General features: G+C 49.4%; 1 protein-coding gene across 1 annotated transcript in view; it reads left to right on the top strand.

Moving 5' to 3' along the window:
- Nucleotides 1-13,846, top strand: part of LOC132082810 (linker for activation of T-cells family member 2-like) — a 23,723-nt gene extending 9,877 nt beyond the window's left edge. Inside the window, exons 2-14 of the mRNA XM_059487238.1 lie at nucleotides 2,458-2,560; nucleotides 3,330-3,404; nucleotides 4,007-4,046; nucleotides 5,849-5,892; nucleotides 6,688-6,742; nucleotides 7,364-7,407; nucleotides 8,131-8,169; nucleotides 9,041-9,071; nucleotides 9,188-9,267; nucleotides 9,649-9,714; nucleotides 10,905-10,967; nucleotides 11,760-11,862; nucleotides 13,051-13,846. Of these exons, the coding sequence (XP_059343221.1) occupies nucleotides 2,458-2,560; nucleotides 3,330-3,404; nucleotides 4,007-4,046; nucleotides 5,849-5,892; nucleotides 6,688-6,742; nucleotides 7,364-7,407; nucleotides 8,131-8,169; nucleotides 9,041-9,071; nucleotides 9,188-9,267; nucleotides 9,649-9,714; nucleotides 10,905-10,967; nucleotides 11,760-11,848 (729 nt within the window). The 3' untranslated portion in view covers nucleotides 11,849-11,862; nucleotides 13,051-13,846. The remainder of the gene's footprint in view (nucleotides 1-2,457; nucleotides 2,561-3,329; nucleotides 3,405-4,006; nucleotides 4,047-5,848; nucleotides 5,893-6,687; nucleotides 6,743-7,363; nucleotides 7,408-8,130; nucleotides 8,170-9,040; nucleotides 9,072-9,187; nucleotides 9,268-9,648; nucleotides 9,715-10,904; nucleotides 10,968-11,759; nucleotides 11,863-13,050) is intronic.

Raw genomic sequence — 13,846 nt, 5'->3', positions numbered from 1 at the left:
TATAAGCACATTTACTTTTCGTTAAAAAAATGCTTGCTTATTTTGAATACAATACTTATTTGTAAGCTTTAAAACACAATGCACAGAGCTCTATTATTAAGCTTTAACTTTCTTAATATCTTGCTAGATAAATTTTTTTTGTAGCTTAGAGAGTTATTCTAGACAAGTGTTAGTACAGAGACCATTATTCTATTTGTCCTTGCTTTTTTACAGTTTAAATATTTTTTCTGCTGACCAAGTTCATGGCTGCTGCTCAGCTCTAACCACAGTTCTGCTGCATCTGGGGCCTGCCTTCTGCAGCTTTCCCAAAACCCTCTGATTTTATGGATTCCTACATGGGAGAAAACAGGTTCCCAATACTTTTTTTTTTAAGAGTGCAGTGAAATTGTGCCAGTTTAGCACCTTGGAAGCAGGGCTGCCCATCCATGAGCTCCACGCATCCCTCTGTGCAGACACTCCATGGCTCAGGGCTGTTTGTTCTGCTCTGCAGCTCCCCAGGGCAGAGCACAGGCAAGCACATTCAGCCTTCCCAGTATTTTATTTATATCCTGCTGGCCGTGAGTAAGTGCTTCCAGCCTTGTGCTTGTCATAAATCTGTTCATCACCTCCTTCTGTCAGCTCAGGGCTCGTACCAAAAGGAAGGATTTTCCATGGGTTGTGGTGTTTGGGGAGCACAAATGATCTCCAGGCTGATGTGTGTGTGTGATTTGGGGGCTTTCTCGGGGCATAAAGCTGTGATGGGGTGGGACACACCATGTCCTCTTCATCAGCCCCTCAAATATCCACTTTTTGTGTCCCTGGGCTCAGGAGCAGACAGGTTTTGCTGCCTCACTGCCCGTGACCAAAATAAAACTGGCTCTGGAAGGGAGCAGGAGGTTTGCCATGAACAGGGCAAACTGGGTCAGTGCTGTCAGGTGTCCCCAGCTCTGCCTTGCTTTCACTTTGAAGAAAAAAAAAGAAGAAAGAAAAAGGAGAAAAAAATAAAAGAAAAAAAGCCAGGAAATCCACAAAGCAGCAGCAATGCAGCCCTTGGTATTTTAGTCACCAGCACAGGACCAGCTTCCCTCAGCTGCCTCTTGGGGATGCTTTAGAGATGAGCCACAGCTCAGGATTTCCATGGGGGATGCTGAGCAAAGGAAAAATGATGGAAAAAACCACATGGCTTTGACTAGGCTCTTTTGGGTTCTGGTCCTGCACCTCTGGAGGTCTGGGCAATTAAATTTAGAATCAATTGCTATAATATATCTTTCTTCCCTCATTCACCAATTTAATACAGGCTAAAGTTCTAATAAGAGGGGTTGAAGGTAGGCAGCAGGAAAGCTTCCTGATGTTCTGGCCTTTGGCACATTGAAGTGTCTCCATCCCTAGGGAAAACAGAAGGTTGATCAAACCAAAAATAAATTAAAATAATCTGTAACTAAATAAAATCTGACCCTGGGGAATAGGAATGGGTAAATGATCCATCTCAGTGCCAGCAGGCTGCTTTCTGTGATATTTGTAGGATGTTTTGTATTTTATAGGAAGAGGTTGAAGCCAAATCATGCTGATTGTTAAAAAATGTGAGCTGTTGTTTGTGGAAAAGCCTGTCATGGAAAGGAGGGGAGAGCCAGTGGCTGAGCCAGCTCAGGGCAGAAAAAAAAGCAGAAAAAGGAGTGGGGAATTTCACACTGGGAGTCCCTCTGAGCTGCAGCAAAGAGCCAGAACACGTTGTGCAAAGGTCTTGACTGTTTAAATATTGCTGAGTGCCTCCCTCTTGCCCTCTCTTGTGGATATTAAAAGATTCCTGTCTGCTGACAGATCTGATGGCAGCAGGGTGGGTTTGGGGACTGGAAACGAGAAATTCAGAGCAGTGCAGGAAAGGGCATCACCTCTGCTACAAGCCCAAAGTCCCTTCTTAATCCTCAGCAGCTCCCTGGGGGTGTGAGGGCAAACAGCACCTGGCTTTTGGGGCTAAAAGCTCTCTGAGAAATTATTGTATCTGCAGGGAATGCCATGACAAAGGCAGGAATGATGAATCTTACTCCATGTTCTCAGAAGGCTAAATTATTACTGTATAATACTAAATTATATTAAAGAAGACTATACTATACTAAAAAATACAGAAAGGATATTTACACAATGCTAAAAAGATAATAATGAAAACTCCTGACTCTCTCCAGAGTCCTGACACAGCTTGGCTCTGATTGGCCAAAGAGTGAAAACAACTCACAGCAGAATGCAATGGAACAATCACCTGTGGGTAAACAATCTCCAAACACATTCCACATGAGCACAACACAGGAGAAGCAAATGAGATAAGGATTGTTTTCCTTTTCTCTGAGAAGGATTTTTTCTTCCCAGATTCCCAGGAGAAAAACCCTGGGTGAAGGAATTTTTTTCAGAGAATGAATGCCACAAGGGTTGGCCTCACAGCCCCCTGTGTCCCCACAGCTGATGGGTTCTCTGGCTGTGTTTCAGGCTGGATTTGGCAGGGCCATGCTGCAGCTGGAGCTGTGGGCGGCCGTGGCGCTGATGCTGCTCGGGGCGGCCGTCAGCCTCTGCATCAGGTGCCAGCACTCAGGTAAGTGCTGCCCATCAGGTGCCAGCGCTCAGGTAAGTGCTGCCCATCAGGTGCCAGCACTCAGGTAAGTGTTGCCCATCAGGTGCCAGCACTCAGGTAAGTGCTGCCCATCAGGTGCCAGCACTCAGGTAAGTGTTGCCCATCAGGTGCCAGCACTCAGGTAAGTGCTGCCCATCAGGTGCCAGCACTCAGGCAAGTGTTGCCCATCAGGTGCCAGCACTCAGGTAAGTGCTGCCCATCAGGTGCCAGCACTCAGGTAAGTGCTGCCCACCCCTGGCTGGAATTCCCTCTTGGAATGTCCCCAAAGTGTGTGGGTTTGGCTCTGCTCAGCTTTGCCCTTCTGGGGATGGGCTGTGGTCCATAGTGGCGGGTGCAACCTTCACTGAGAGCATCCTGTGCCAATGGGTGTGAGCCATGAGAACACCAGCACACAGACAGACAGACAGACACAAAGCAACTCAACAGTGGAGACACAGAAGGGTCCAGGTGTGGAGTTCCAACAAGAGTTTATTGAGGTCTAGCATTGAAGGGGCCCAGGAACCAAAGACACAAGCAAGGGAGTATCCAGGGTATAAATCCAGGGAAGGGACCAATAGGGAATGCCAGGGTGGATGGGCGTGGTTACACAAACCAATGGGAAAACAGGGAAGGGAGAACATTCTAGAACATGAACATATAGGGGAAAAGGAGTAGGCAAGGCCAACGGGCCAATGGGGAGGACAAAAGCAGGATAAATTAACATAGCGCTGCAGAGCCCTGTGGGGGAAAGTGTTTATTATCATTGTGAGGAGTGCCTGGAGCCTGTGGTGCATCTCTCTGGGGCATTCCTGTTATCTTCTCCCCAGTAAGCTCATGGGTTTCTACAGGGATGCTCCCTACAGCTGGAGCACAGAAGAGGCTCTGCCAGAGAGCCAGGAGGGAAGGAACCCCCAAAAGTGCAGCCCCCCTTCCCTGGGGCAGATGTAACTCTGAGATCCCTCTATGTGGTTATCCTGGTGGGTGGCTTTGGGACTCCGCCTGGGAGGATGAGCTGCAGTGACACAAATCCTGCAGGGTCTGGGACAGCAGGGCAGGCAAGGAAGGGGAGGCTGGAGGATAAATTCACACAGAGAGTTGGGTGAGCACCCAGTGGTGTTTGAACCTCTCCCTGAGCATTGGGTGGGTTTTAAAGGGGAGAGGCTGCAGTTTGGGTGGGTTTTAATGGGGGAGAGGCTCCAGTTTGGGGTTTGGGGCCAGGACTGGCTGCTTTGCTCTGTGGGTTTGAGACAAAACCACAAAGCAAATACCGTTTCAAAAAATTTCATCAAAGCCCTACTGCAACTGCTGCTCACTGCCTCCGCTGTCCTGACGTGTTGAAGAAGCTTTGTGAATGTGTTTTATTGGCCTTTCTGATCTCTAACTCCCAAATCATCATTTCTAAGAGCTTTTTGTTCCCTTGTGTTCCAGGTACCAAACGAGAGGCACAGCTGAGCGAGCGGAGGAGCCAGTAAGTTTCCTTTCCCAGTTGTGTTTCTCTCCCAAACAAATCACCCAGGGTGAGCCCCAGAGCCAGGCCCAAGCTGAAATCTGGGTTTAAATAAAATAAAATAATGTCAGGATGGGATGGAAGGCAGTGTGCCCCAGCCCAAGGTGCTGCTGAAGGGGCAATGCCTTCACAGAGAATAATCCAAAATGAAACTGAAGCTCTGACTGTGATGACATTGAATCATTAACTAGTCAGAAAAGTTCTGGGAGAGAAGGGCAAGTTTTTATCCTGTTGTATTGTGCCCTGAGGTGAGATGGAAAGATTATTTACTCCATAAAGAAGCCCCTGCCCTTGGCTGGGGTGGGTTGGACCATGCACCAGAGCAACCACTAGCACAAGGAATGAAGGAAATGCAGTGTACACACATGCACTGCCCTGATTTCCTTCAGCAACAGACAAACCACAGCAAATGATGTTAAAAAAAGAAAAGTTGGGTGGTAAGCTTTGTTAAAGGAGATGCAATGTGGCTCTGCAAAGGTCTCCAAGGGGCTGGGGTTTTGTTTCTGTGGGGAAAGGTTCTAGAGTGATCCATTGCAGACTGATGGAGCAGCCACTTAAGGCTCCATCCGCCACAGACTCTTGCTGAATTGTCCCAACTTCTTGAAATTTATGCCTGGATTAGGTGGTTTGGGCTCAGGTTTGTGGGGTTGTGTGCTCTTTTGGGAGGTGTGGTTTGCAAGCAGAGTGGTTTGACTCCATGTTTGGGTTATTTGACAGCCTTGGGCCATGAATCCCAGCTGGGTATGGGGCAACCCCAAGGAAAAAGGAGGAAACGGTTCCTAAAATTGGAATTAATAAGTACCTGTGTAGAAACACCTGCAGTAGAAAAGGTGTTGAATTCTCTTGTGCTCTGAAAAGCAGCTCTCATATTAACTGAAAAGTAAAGAGGTTCCAGGACATAGGTTATCACTGATAATGTCATTTTATTCATGTTGATATTAAGGGATGATGGGAAGGGCAGGGGTAGCAGTGGAGGTGAAGCAGAGGGATCTGAAGCCATTTCATGCATGAACATCCATTTTTTTGTGGGCAAAAAGGTTCTTCTGGCCTTTGGTGGCCGAAGCATCAGAATGAGAATTTGTGACCGTGTTCACAGGGGTTTTCAGATGAGGGAAGAGACGAGGATTTGACTCCATGTTTCAGAAGGCTTGATTTATTATTTTATTATATATATTGCATTAAAACTATACTAAAAGAATAGAAGAAAAGGCTTCATCTCAGAAGGCTGGCTAAGAATAGAAAAGAAAGGAAAGAATGATAACAAAGGTTTGTGGCTCAGACTCTCTGTCCGAGCCAGCTGACTGTGATTGGCCATTAATTACAAACATCCAACATGGGCCAATCCCAGATGCACCTGTTGCATTCCACAGCAGCAGATAATCAATGTTTACATTTTGTTCCTGAGGCCTCCCAGCTTCTCAGGAGGAAAAATCCTAAGGAAAGGATTTTCATGAAAAGATGTCTGTGACAAGAATTATCCTAAGTGATGTTTTCCTCATCCCTGGATCCTTCCCTTGCTAATGTTGGCTGTTCTGCCCAGTGGTCCAAAACCACATCTTGTCTTTAAAGGATCAAAGAAGAGTCCAGGAAGATGCTCCCAGGTCACACAGGCCCTGCATGAGATGCTGAGCAATGCATCTTGGCATCTCACAGAGCCCAGCATGGTGCTCTCTGCCCTCCGCTCACCACTCAGGTCTCTTGTGTCTGTTTTCACTGCCATAAACCCCAACATTCAGCTGAGCTTGTGCTGCTGTTTCTTCCAGGCTCGAGAGCCAGCAGAGGTTTGAGGTGGTTCGATCCCACACCAGTGAGTATGAGCATTGCATGTGGCCCCTGCCTGCTGGGGTGAGGGCCCTGCCTGCACAGAACAGGGGGACAGTCATGTTCAGAGGGTCACCTTGGGGCCAGGCCAGGAAATGATGAGATCTGGAGTGTCCAAGCCACCTTAGATGCTTCTAGGTGTGTGAATTCTGAGCTCTGGTTTAAAAAGTGCCCTTTGCATTGAAAATAATCCAGTAAAGTGGTGTTGTTGAAAAGTGACGCCTCTTGGAGCCATGCAGGGCACCCTGTGAGAGTGAAGGTGTGGGTGCCAGAGTGACTCACCCATCACCCCCCTCGCTGCCTTCTGCAGTGGGTTCAGTGCTGAAATTCTGAGTTTTGTGTCCCCAGGAGCAGCTGCCAGGTCCCTGTGGGCTGTGTCCATCTGCAGATGGCTCTGCCCTGCCCCAGGGCTCTGCTGGCTCCAGGCCCCTGAACCCCTCTGCAGATCTTTCATCCCAGCCTGACCAAACCCTTGGCTGCCCCTTGCGGTGTGGAGGGAGGGAAATGGCCCCAAATCAAGTGAATTTGGGACAGCAGGTGACAGCAGCTGGGGTTGGAGCTTCCTCCAGCAGTGTCTGCAGGCTCTGTGCTCTGCACAGACACCAGCTTTTTCTCTGGTTGTTCATTGCTTTGACCATTTTTGAACATTCAAGAAACAATCTGGAAGAGGAAAATACTTGCCAGTCCCAGGGATCCCTCTCTGGTGGATGTTCTGTGCTCTTTGCCACATCTGCTGCTGCCATAATAATTAACACAGTCATTTTCTTGTTTTTCTTGCCAGTTGCAACCCGAAGGCTGGAAAAAAGTAAGGAACCTGAAGACTTATCAACAGCAAGGTAGGAAAAAACCCAAATAAAATCTAGCTCTAGAGCCAAGGTTGGATGAAATCTACCCAACACAGATGAACATTTGAGATTGCACTCTGGGCCCTATAGATGTGGCTTGGGCTGTATTTAGAATCAAAGAATAATTTGGGTTGCAAGGGACTTTTCAATGTCACCTAGTCCAACCCCCTGGTGAGGAGCAGGGACATCTTCAACTTGATTGGGTTTCTTCACTTGTTGATGGTCAATAGTATATTTAGACTTTTCTAGATTTTGTTCATTCTGGCTGCATTCTTCTGGCAACTGATTAAATCAAACCCAGGGGAGTGAGCTGTGGCTCTACATAACAGATACATCATGGAAAAGAAATGGCCATTATTCATTTATAAGCAGTTTGGTGTGATAAATCCCCTTCTCCCCATCACCAAATCCCCCAGTAACTTCACAGCCATTGTAACTCTGCTACAATATTCAAGCAAAGTTATTACCATTTTAGGATTTTACCCCAAATTTTTAATCTCCCCTTGCTCCATGTGTGTACTTGATAACCTCACAGGGAGGTTTCTGATGGTGTGTTACTGCTGGTAGGGTTTGCTCAGACCTGGCATTTTGGGTCTCTTTTCTCTCTTTCAGTAAAGCCACCGAGGAGCTCAGAGCTTCCCATCACCCTGGATATGGTGAGCAGCTTCCCGGGACAGGCACAGATACAATGAACCACAGAGGTGGAAGGGACCTTAAAATCATCTCCTTCCACCCCTTGCCATGGGCAGGGACACCTTCCATTAGACCAGGGTGCTCCAAGCCCCATCCAGCCTGGCCCTGGGCATTTGCAGGGATGGGGCAGCCACAGCTGCTCTGGGCATTCTATGCCAGGGCCTCACAGCCCTCACAGGGAAGAATTTCTTCCCAAAATCCCACCTAACCCTGCCCTCTGCCAGTGGGAAGCCATTTCCCCTTGTGCAGCCACTCCCAGCCCATGTCCAAAGTCCCTCTCTGCTTTAGAAGGGGCTCCAAGGTCTCCCCAGAGCCTTTTCCAGGCTGAGCAGCCCCAACTTTTCCAGGCTGTCTCCAGAGCAGAGAGCTCAGCCCTTGGAGCAACTTTGTGCATTCCTCTGGACTTGCTCCAATTCCATCTTAATTTAAGGTCTGAGTTTAAAGCCCAGTGCTCATCCTGCTGTGTCTGACCAGCCCTGGTTACAGCCACAGGCACAGATTGTTTAAAACATCACCCTGGCTGTCCCAGCTCCTGTACCCTGGAGTGTCCAACCTTGCATTTGTGTCCCCTGACCTCAGAGCTGAACAGGGATAGAGCTGCTGCTGCTGAAATATTTGGTGCCTCCATTGTCAAACTGCTGCCATCACTCGAGTTCATGTGTAATGTGTCCCTCTCTTGTCCCCAGGCAGCAGGGACGAGCCCAGGTACCAGAATTTCCTGGCAGGTAAATGCTGCAGCCACGCTTGGGGGGCTGGGAAGGAAGGCTGGAGGGGATGGGGGGTTCCAGGGGATGGGGCTGGCAGGGAGCACATTTGGATTTGCAGTGGATGGAGGCTGGCAGGGAGCACATTTGGATTTCCAGGGGATGGAGACTGGCAGGGAGCACATTTGGTGTTTCCAGGGGATGGGGCTGGCAGGGAGCACATTTGGATTTGCAGGGGATGGAGACTGGCAGGGAGCGCATTCAGTTTTACCAGGGGATGGAGGCTGGCAGGGAGCACATTTGGTGTTTCCAGGGGATGGGGCTGGCAGGGAGCACACAGGCAGGCAGCACTGCAGCTGGCAGAGCTCTGGCTCGGTCCATTTAGAGATTGCTTTGTGAGCAACACGCTGATCTGATCTGATCTGATCTGATCTGATCTGATTAAGGGCAGGGCGGAGCGGGACGGACGCTCCCTCCCGGGGCAGGGTGAGCTGCTGCCTGCCCTCAGAGGATTATTGCTGTGTGGGGCTGTGCTCTGCTTTCCCGAGCCAGGGAGAATATTCCCCATGTCCTGCCAGCTGGCAGGATGTGCCCATGAGAGGTGGAGAGCCGGGGTTTTCCCAGGAGCTGGGCTGGACCAGGGCTCCCTCCCTGTGCTCCCTGCCCTGCTGTGGGCAGCTCTGGGGCTGTGGCTGTGCTGGGGGTTTGTCCTGCTCTGGGGCAGGCTCTGGGGCTGTGGCTGTGCTGGGAGGCTTGTCCATCTTTGGGGCAGCCTTTGGGGCTGTGGCTGTGCTGGGGGTTTGTCCAGCTGTGCTGGGGGTTTGTCCAGCTGTGCCCAGCTGTTCAGGTCGATGCCATGGTGGGTGCTGACAGCAAACCCTTGTTCTTGCAGAGAGCTGCCTGCAGGAAGACACTGCCTATGTGTAAGTACCCTGAGCTGCTGCCAGCACGGTGCCATCCTGGTGCCAGTGCTGTCCTGCTGCTCCCAGAGCTCAGCCTGGGCTGGGCAGGAGGGATAACAGAGCTGCTCTCCTCACAGGGAGCCCATGGCTCTGGATCACTACTACAACTGCAGCAGGCTCTTCAATCCACCCTGTGTGAGGTCTCCAGGCAAGCAAGGTGGGTTCCTTCACCCAGCCTGGCTGTCCCTGGGCTCCAGGAGCTGCTGAGACTGCTCTTGCTGAGCTCTGTGCGTGGCTGAAGCAAGGTGGGGCTCCAGGGGACACGTTCATTGAAAGGGTGGAGCAGGGATTTGAGGGATGTCCAAGCCCCCATCAGTCCATCTGTTGCCCATAAACAGGACAGCCCCAAACCATTGGTAACTGTGCTCCTGTGCACCCAATTCCATCCCTTGGTCATCACAGGCTGTCACTAAGACTGACTGTTTTTTAGCTAATCTCCATTTCATTGTAGGAAACAGCCCACAGGTTCTGAGGGATCTTCCCAGGTCACTTAGAATTCCATAGGTCCTTTGTGACTCCTCTTTCTTCTCTCCCTCAGAGAAAGATGAGGATTCCTATTCCTATGAAAATATCACCATTGGAGTGTCTCAGGGCTGTGATCCAGGTAAGGGTGCTGCTGTCACAGGTCAGGAGTGTCACACCAAGTGCAGAGGAGGATGGTGACTGCTCAGCCAAGGGAAACCTGCTCATTCTCAGCTCAGCTCTTCCTGCCAGCTCTGCCCATGGAGCTGGCACACAGGGGCTGCTGCAGGCACAGGGCAGGCCTGGAACATTTCCCCTTTCTGCAGGAAAATGCACATGGTGATGCTGTTTTGCAGAGATAACTAAAAGCTCCAACTTTGTGCAAGTTGTAAAGCTGGTATGTTTATTACAGTGCTGGATGCATGAGGAGATTACTCTCCTTAAAAGACATGTGTACTTCTGGGAACTTCAGGTCTTTTTTTATCTCTTTCTCAAATACATATCCATACAATTTCACAATAAGTTTATACATACTCATTTTTATGAATTTTGCGTGACATTTGTTGCTAGTTCTTCTTTATCAGAAAGAATTCTTCGGTCAGGACTGCTCTCACAGCAGTCTTTCTGTCTTTCTTTATTACTTTCTGTCTCCCCCCCCTTATCTCTGCCTTTCACTGAAGCAGTTTGCAGTTAAGCTACATAGCTATGTTTTCTAACTACAGACTCAAAGATGTACATTTCACTTAAATCAAAATAGATTTTTACTCTAAAAAATTCCTACTCTGTTTCAACTCTTGGTGGTTTCTGCAGCAATTAAGGAGCTTTGGGGTCTGCATCTTTAGGTTTTTGGTGTTGTTTTAGCCAGGGTGATTATATTTCTGGCCCCTAGCTCAGGTTTCTCACCAAATCCAGCACAACAAAGCTGCAGCCAGGAAGCTTGTGGAGGGTGACACTGGACCACAGTGTCCCTTCAGGGCTTCCAGCATCAGTCCTGGGGTGTTGCAATCAGAATAGGAAGTCAGTTTGGTTTCCTTCTATGCATTAACACACTTTCTGCACTGCTGAAGGCTGCCCTGCTCCTCTCTGGCTTTGTGCAGTGATCAGAGGAGGCAGGAGCAGCAGGGACCTGTCTGATCCCCATCCCTGCCTGCAGAGACCCAGGCACATGGCCAGGGCTGGGAAACGATGAGGCAGCAGCAGCAGATCTGAGCTGGCTGGAGGCTCAGCCACGTGCAGGGGGCAGTGGGGCAGTGCCAGGAGGGTTTCACAAAGGTCCCTTTTTTGTCCATTTGCTGCTCAGTGTTGTCCTGTCCAAACTCTTCCCTGTCACAGATGATGCTGTGGACTATGAGAACAGCATGGCAATACTCACATGGAAGCTCCAGCAAGGGCAAGGTGGGTTTATTATTTGCTGTTTGGGGATGGGGCTTATGGGCAGAGTGCCTGGAGCACTAGGCCAGTATAGCCCATGCAAGGGCAACACAGCCATCATCCTTGAGTTAATTTTTTCCCCAAGTTTCCATGATAAATATCCAAGGCAATGTGCAAATTGTAACACACTCCTGTAGCTGAATGCTGCTCTCCTGGGATGTGGTGTCTGTCATACTCCAAAGGCACCTGCCCAAACCCTGACCAGGGGATGCTACACAAAAATGTTGCTCTTCAGGTCTGAAATGCTCTTACATCGAGGTTGCCCCAGCACAGGCACAGCTGTGGGATCCCCTGAGCCACAGAACTCTGTGCACACACCCAGGGCTCAGCCCTTGACTCTCGTGCTGTGGTCAGGGGCCCTGTTTCTCAAGCTGACCTTTTAACAAGTTTCATTTAGTGTGTGGCTTCCTGTGAGGCATGAGGGTAGTTCTGGCCTGGGGGACAGTGGGGACTGTACACACAGATGTGTTTGAGAGCTCTGGTGTGAAAGTCTAAGCAAAGTGATTCCTGTTTGCACACTCTCTTTTTTTGGCTCTGAAGAGCTGCCCAGAGTGTTTTCAAATTTGCTGTGATCATTTTGAAGCCTCTTTCAAGGAGACCTTGACATTGATGTGAGTTTTCTTAGCCCAGGCACAAAAACATGTCAGCAGCAAAGGCTAAATCCTGGCAGGACTCATGCTGTGTCAGTGGTCTGTGTGTTTCTACATTGTGTGTTTTTACAGCACTCACTGGTAAATGCTTCATCCTCACCCACAGCCCCAGTGACAGAAAGCCTGGATGAAGAGCCAGACTACATCAACACAGCTCCTGGGTCAAGGCCTGCCCTGCTGCCAGAGCAAAGATAGAAACAGAGTAAATGGTAATGTAGGGTGGAAGGATTTGGTTTATGGTGTTTATTTAGGGGTGGAGGATTTGGTTTATGGGGTATATTTATTTGGGGGTGGAAGATTTGTTTATGCCAAAGGGGGTTCAGCTGGAGCTCTGCCCTTGAGCAGCCCATGTGGGCAGTGAGAGTGTGAGGAGCCCACCCTGTGCAATGCCTCACCTCTGGCTGATGCCAGGCTGACTAACAGGGACCATGGAGACAAATCTGTCCAAGTCCATGTCCCAGCTCCATCACTGCCCTCCTCAAAGGGCACAGGAGCTCCAAACTGCTCCAGGGCACCCTGAGTCAGTGCTGCCACATGCTGTGGGCAGGGACACCCAAACCCTGCTCTGAGCAGGGATTCCCTCACCTGAGCTCTGCCTGCTGTGCTGAGACCACACATCCTGTCCCATCATCAGCACCAGCCTGATGCTGCTGATAAAGAATTTCTCACAGCAGAGAAAGTAAAAAATCTGCAGAGAGCTGCAGGAAGGGTGCATGACACTGAGGGACAGTGAGTGATGTGCTGGTCATCCTGCTCCAGACTGGAAGATGGACTGGGACCAGTATCACTCTCCTTGTTGGGTTTTTTTTCCCTCTTGAGCACCTACAGAGGCCCAGTGGGATTGTCCTTATGCCACAAGCCAGCTGCTCTAGTTTTATAGGATTTTATATTCCCCAGACTGTCCCAAAATTGGATCTTTCTGAAGCCATGCAGAATACTTAAGATTTGTCCCCACCATGCAAAGCACAGTCATCCCATTCTGCACACTAGGGCATTTGCTTCTGGTGGATGTAGCTGGACGTGGAAAAAGCCACCCTGAGAAACCTGACCACATCTTGCTGCCAGGCATCTTTTTGCCATTATAATGATGCCTCTGTTGTGGCCTTTGCTAGCAGAGTAATGTTCTGAAATCTCAATGTCCAACCAACAAATGGCAGCAGAAGTTCCCCACCAAGGGAGGCTGAACTGAGAAATGGGCTCCTGGTGCCTCTGTGCCTCCTGCTCTGCTCCTGGATCCTCCTCCAGGAGCACAACTGGGGTTTCTGCTTAGACATGGGCATTTTGTAGTGTATGTCACTACTTGTCCCTGGAAGGAAAATGTAGCAGGCAGCAGAGTTAAGCTGAAAGCAGGGATTAAAAGTCAGTGGTCTCACTGTTTTTTCTCCTCTTATTTCAAGTATTCTGCGTAAAGTCTGAAGAAATCTTCTGCTGAGCTGTAAGAGCACACCCAGAGAACAAGCACACAGGGAGAGGGGGGATTTCCATCCCTCAGTGAAATCTCCTCTCCACACTGTGCCTGCAGTGACACACAAGGGGTGTCACTGAAAGAAGAACTGCTCTGCTTGAAGCCCCACAGAAGTCCAGCTGCAAACCAGCAATGGAGGAAGCATTCTGCCCCCAGTGACCATGGGCAAGCCCCAGGCTCCTCATCCCCATCTCATTTCCCTGTGTCCACTCAAAGATGGGCAGTCTGGGCAGTGTTTTCTCCTGGCAGGCATGAAATGAATCCTTAACTTGCTGAGCAGTAATGCAGCCAGCTACTTAATTTGTCAGGGTGACTCATGCACAGTGTATTAAGCCAGAGGGATTATGTTCTGATTTAGTTCCTGTGCTCTCCTACAGAAGCAGTTTCCTGTGTGAGAGGAACTGGAGAGGCAGAGGTGGTGTTTGTAACAGCAGTGGCTGTCTGGAGCTGAATGAGATTCCAACCTGTTCACAAAAGCTAAAGAGGATTAAATGCCTGCTTATCCATGGGCATGTAATTCATAGTGTTGGTCTATGGCAGTTTTCCTTATGTTTCAGTATCTGTTTTAAAATGATACAAAAAACCAGCAGCAACTGTGAGAGTCAGATCCACCAGCCTCAGGAACTGCACCAGTGCTCCAATGTGGCTGTTGGAACATCATCCCAGAAACAGAATCCCTGCCTCCTGAACCCTGATGTACAGATCTGGAATACTTATTTATTAAAACT

This window comes from Ammospiza nelsoni, chromosome 21, assembly GCF_027579445.1.
Source record: "Ammospiza nelsoni isolate bAmmNel1 chromosome 21, bAmmNel1.pri, whole genome shotgun sequence".
Taxonomy (NCBI): domain Eukaryota; kingdom Metazoa; phylum Chordata; class Aves; order Passeriformes; family Passerellidae; genus Ammospiza; species Ammospiza nelsoni.
This window is presented reverse-complemented; position numbering and strand designations above follow the sequence as displayed.